General features: G+C 60.8%; 2 protein-coding genes across 2 annotated transcripts; one reads left to right on the top strand and one right to left on the bottom strand.

Annotated features, from left to right (window-relative positions):
* Positions 1 to 20: 20 nt before the first annotated feature.
* VDAG_00691 (uncharacterized protein) lies at positions 21 to 1,369 on the bottom strand (the record flags this gene model as incomplete). Its single annotated transcript, XM_009652068.1, has 2 exons — positions 21 to 1,142; positions 1,226 to 1,369. Coding segments are annotated over 2 exons (1,266 nt in total), but the record flags the coding sequence as incomplete, so codon positions are not given.
* An 867-nt stretch (positions 1,370 to 2,236) lies between these two features.
* VDAG_00690 (DNA-directed RNA polymerases I) lies at positions 2,237 to 3,238 on the top strand (the record flags this gene model as incomplete). Its single annotated transcript, XM_009652067.1, has 3 exons — positions 2,237 to 2,424; positions 2,504 to 2,586; positions 2,710 to 3,238. The coding sequence occupies exons 1-3, from the start codon at positions 2,341 to 2,343 to the stop codon at positions 3,236 to 3,238; spliced, it is 696 nt and encodes a 231-aa protein (XP_009650362.1). The 5' UTR covers positions 2,237 to 2,340.
* Positions 3,239 to 4,830: the final 1,592 nt, after the last annotated feature.

Genomic DNA, 4,830 nt, shown 5'->3' with positions numbered 1-4,830 from the left:
GTCGAGCTTGGCCTTGACTGCTCGGTGACGGAGGGAATTGTCCGGCGGCGCTCATGGGGGGTCGATGCCCATGGGCGGCGCAGTCCTCGACGACGGAAGGGGGGCAGCTGAACTTGGCGCCCTCGGCGGGGGAGGCGGGCGGCGGCGCCGCCGCCGCCCTTCTTGCCCTTCTTGCCCTTCTTGGTGGCGGGGAAGAAGTCCTCCTCGCGGTCCTTCTTGCTGAGGATCTTGGTGCCCTTGATGCCGGCGTCGTCGACCTTGCGGTCGGCCTGGGCGCCGAGGCCGCGATCGGCGAGCAGGGGCGCCTTCTCCTCCTGGGCGGCGGCGGGGTCGAGGTAGCGCAGCAGGCCCTGGGCGCGGCGGATCTCCTCGAGGTAGGCCGGGTCGCTGGCCTCGGCGAGGAGGCGCTCGGCGTCGGCCTTTTTGCGCTCGAGGTGGTAGCGCTCGTTCTCGGCCTGGCGGCGCTCGCGGGCCTTGTTGCGGGCCTCGCGCTCGTAGGCCTGGGCGGCCTTCTTCTGCTGCCAGTAGTCGTCCTTGATCTTGCGGATGACCTGGAACTTGTCCTGCTGCTCGGCCTGGAGCCTGGTGCGCTCGTCGCGCAGCGACGACAGGCCCTTGTAGGCCTCGTCCGACTCGGCCTTGAGGGCGTCGAGCTCGGCCTGGATCTTGGTGTACTGGTCGCTCATGGCGCGGGCCTCGGGGTCGTCCATCGAGTCCTTGATCTCCTTGATCTTGGCCTTGAGGTCGTCAATCTGCTTCTGGCCGTCCTCAAACTGGGAAAAGTTCTTGCGCGTCTTCTTGAGCGACGAGATCTCGGCGAGGGCCTTCTTCTCGTCGACAATCTTCATGGTGCCGGCGTTGACCTGGGCGTCGAGGTGGGCGATCTGGCGGTCCAGCTCGTCGACCGTCTTGAAGGCCACCTTGCCGCGGGCGACCTTCTGCTCGTTGATGCGGCTGCGCATCTGCTCGTCGAGGCGCTTGATCTGGTCGAGCTTGGCGCCGCGGGCGTTCTTGCCGGCGCCCTGCTTCTGGCGGATCTCGTTGGCCTGCGCGATGAGCTCCTGGCGGCGCTTCTGGGCGGGGCTCTGCTTCTCCTTGTCCTTGTTGGGCAGGGCGAGGTCAATCTTGGACTTGATCTGGGCCTGCATGCGCACTTTTTGTCAGCTACCTGCCTGGTTGTCCTTTTCGGGAAGAGAGGAGAGAGAGCGAGAGAGAAGACACGTACGAGCTTGTCCATGGAGAGCTTGTGGTCGGCCTCGGCCGCCTTCAGGTTCTTCTGGTACACGGCCTCATCGGGCAGCTGAGGACGACCAGTGGTCTCCTTGGTCTCAGCAGCGGGGGGCGCCGCCGTCTTCTTGGTGTCGGCCATTGTAGAGGGACGTTGTGAAGGGGAGGGGAGGGGGGGTGAGGGGGGGTGGGCTGTCTGTGCAATTAAGCAAGCTGGCCGAACCGTCTCACAAATCTCGAGAGGGTAAGAAAAAACAAGAGATTATAATGGTAGAGATGTGGAAGGAGGAGGTTACAAGGAGGAGGTCACAAGTAGGAGGAGAAAGTTGTCTCGCCAGGTGGACGTGGACGTGGACGTGGACGTGGTAGGATAAATTTCCAGGGTCCCCAGGATTTTGATGAAATTCACCCTTTTGGGCCAAGGTCAAGCAGCAGTAGCGGTGCCTCAGTGCCTCAGTGCCTCGTGGCACCTTTTTGTCTCCTTTTCCTGCGAGCGCTGAGCAGCACTGGACACTTTGCTGGAGCTGGAGCTGGTGCTTGTGCCTAGTGCTGCTTGTGCCTAGGTCCTAGGCCTAAGGCCCAGGTCCTAGGCCTAAGGCCCAGGTCCCAGGCCTAGGGAGGTACTTACCTTGGTACCTACCTTGGTACCTACCTTGGTACCTACCTTGCCTAGGTAGGTACCTACTGTTGCCCGGATGGCGCCCACTGGCTGACCTGAGTAGGCCCCTCCATGGCCTGTGCGCCGTGCCCTTCGGTGGGGCACGACAGCTTCCAGACCCCCACCGATTTCCTTGACCGCTGGGCACGTGCGCTCGGTGAGATCGAGAAGGACGACGTTACATAATCGGACCAACATCGGATACGTGCATGTCCCCGACCCGCTTTTGTCATTGTTCTTTCTTCTGAGCATGAACATGGAGGGACCGACGGGGCCCTGGTTTTTTTTGGGCAAGGCTGTATGCGAATCTTGACGTTGCGACACCAGCAATCAACTTGTCACTCTCTGCATCTACCATCTCCCGTCACCACGACCACTTGTCAGCTCCCCCTCGTGCGCCCGACTTCTCCCTGGATCAACTCCTTATTCCTTGCTCTCGAATCGCACAACTCAAAATGGAGGGCAACGACGGCCAGAGCAAGGAGGTGGTTCGCGCCTGGCGCGCCTGGAGGACGGTTCACGAGATGTGTGCCGATAGAGTATGGTCCCCCGGTCCCGATTTCTCAACGGTGCAACCTCCATGTGCCTGCATGACGGTACTGACATGGCATGCTCCAGGGCTACGAACTCGCCGAGTCAGAAATCCAGATCTCCCTCGACCGCTTCCGCCACGAATACCTCGCCGCCGACGGCAGCGTCAAGTACGCCCTCCCCTCCCCGTTCATACGCCCACGATTTCCTTTCGCGTGCACAGGAAGGAAGAGAAGTGAAAAGGGGCAAGAAAAACACACAAGCTAACACGCAGCCTGCCCCCCCCCCCCCAGCCGAAGCAAGCTCACCTTCTCCGCGCGCCCCTCGAGCGACATGCTCAGCCGCCACACGCCCGCCCCGTCCGCCGCCAACCCCAACCCGGACCCCGACTGCGGCCCCATCTACATCGAGTTCATTGCCGAGCAGGGCTCCCTCGGCGTGCAGCACCTGCGCCGCTTCGTCCAGCACGTGCTCGAGGGCCACTTCAAGGCCGGCATCATGGTCACCTCGAGCCCGCTGACCTCGGCCGGCCGCAAGCAGCTGCTGTCCCTCGAGAGCTTCGCCCGCATCGAGTGCTTCCTCGAGGAGGACCTGCTCGTCAACATTACCCACCACGAGCTCGTCCCCAAGCACATCCTCCTGTCCACCGACGAAAAGGCCGCCCTGCTCAAGCGCTACCGCCTCAAGGAGACCCAGCTGCCGCGCATCAAGCGCGAGGACCCCGTCGCCCGCTACCTCGGCCTCAAGAGGGGCAACGTCGTCAAGATTATCCGCAACTCCGAGACGGCGGGGCGCTATGCCAGCTACAGGTACTGCACGTAGGCTGGCTGCGTTGTGCTGCGTTGTGCTGCGTCGTGCTGCGGCCGTGCTGCTGCCGTGGGGGGGTTGCTGGTCGAGGAAACGCATTCTGCTGAAAGACTTCGAGGCAAGCAACGAAGGAAGAGGGCCATGGCCGCGAACCGTCATTACCGCTAGGTCAACCGACAGGCAAGAGAGTGAGAGAGAGAGAGACAGCGAGAGAGACGTCGCGCGGCCCCGACCTCCCCGCGAAAGAAAGGAAAGAAAAAAAGAAATGGCGGCGTTCGTGTGCTGTTTGGGTTCGGCGTTCAGGGGGACTTAGACTCCATGTGTAGGAAAGCTACCTCGATTTTCGAAACAAAGTAAACCTTGAAATCGCTCTGCGGGATCGCTTCTCGCGTCACGACGCCGCTGTCTGTCTCGTGCTGTGTATATTTTCTTCCCCCCCCCCAAAAAGAAGCGGGCCATCGAGAAAGAAACACGCCTGCGGTCGAGCCCTCACTCTCGGGTGCGCAGGGCCAGTGCTGCCGTGTCGGCAAGACGAACGCGCACTCCTCGCTGGAAGGACGCGCGCCGAAAGTGGCCTATCCTATGGACAGCAGAGACGCATGCCTGGCTCCTAGCTGACGCTCGTCCAGCCATGTCAGAACGACCGGCAGCCGACCTCTGGGGACCTCAATGCGCAGTCAAGGAATGCTCGTCTTGCCCTGACGAGCCAGCCTGAATGCAAATGCAGACTTGGAGACAGTTCGAGTCGGCACGGCGAGGACGAAGCGGCTGCAGGTGCTGCTGTTGCCACCCTCTTCCTAGACTACATTCATCACGGCACAACACCAGTGATCCCTAGACAAGGCGCAAACTACCTGCCCGTTCAGTCAAAGTTCGACGACTGACCCAGCACTTTCTGACTTGGCGGGGCTAGAGCGACACCACCCAACCCAACCAACCCCTCAGGGAAGTAGACACGGCAAACAACGGCACAAATACCCCAACTGGTTCACTGTCAAGAGTCCCCCGGCTGGGGCAGCACATTTGAGTCACCATGGCAGTCCTTATTGCATCGCTCAGAGGCACTTTGTTCATTAAAGTGAGGCAACGGTGGCAGCGAACGCACCACCGCCGACCGAGGTAGTAAGAATAGGGGTGGCCAGGTACTGTAGTAGCCAGCGCTGTACAAACATGTGGCGCCGCACCGCGCGCCGGGGTATATGCTGTGAAATGACGAACGATGAAAAGAACAACAAAATGCAGTGATGGGGCCGGACGAGGCCCAGCCGTAGACCCCTCAAAACCAGAACCAGACCCCAACAGTAAATGGCTGGCGGTTCATCTGGGCCTTCGATAAAGCCTGCAACTCCCTCGACACCTTGTCCACCCCCCGCCAGGAACCAGAAACCGATGTCGTGAAAAACGTCAATAAACACGACCGCCGCCTGGCTTCATAACGCCGTTTCGAGGGTTCTAGCATCTAAACTCCTTCCGTAACCCGGATATTTCCTGGGTGTCTTGCTGAGCCGTCATGATACATGGGCATAATTGATATGCCTGGGATAGGTATGTTCTTTCTTGTGTGTGTGCGTGTGTTGTGTGTTCATGTGCAGGTGTGTTCGTGGCGC

This window comes from Verticillium dahliae, genomic scaffold (assembly GCF_000150675.1).
Source record: "Verticillium dahliae VdLs.17 supercont1.1 genomic scaffold, whole genome shotgun sequence".
Classification (NCBI taxonomy): domain Eukaryota; kingdom Fungi; phylum Ascomycota; class Sordariomycetes; order Glomerellales; family Plectosphaerellaceae; genus Verticillium; species Verticillium dahliae.
Note: the sequence above shows the minus strand (reverse complement) of the source record. Positions and strands in the feature narration are given on the sequence as shown.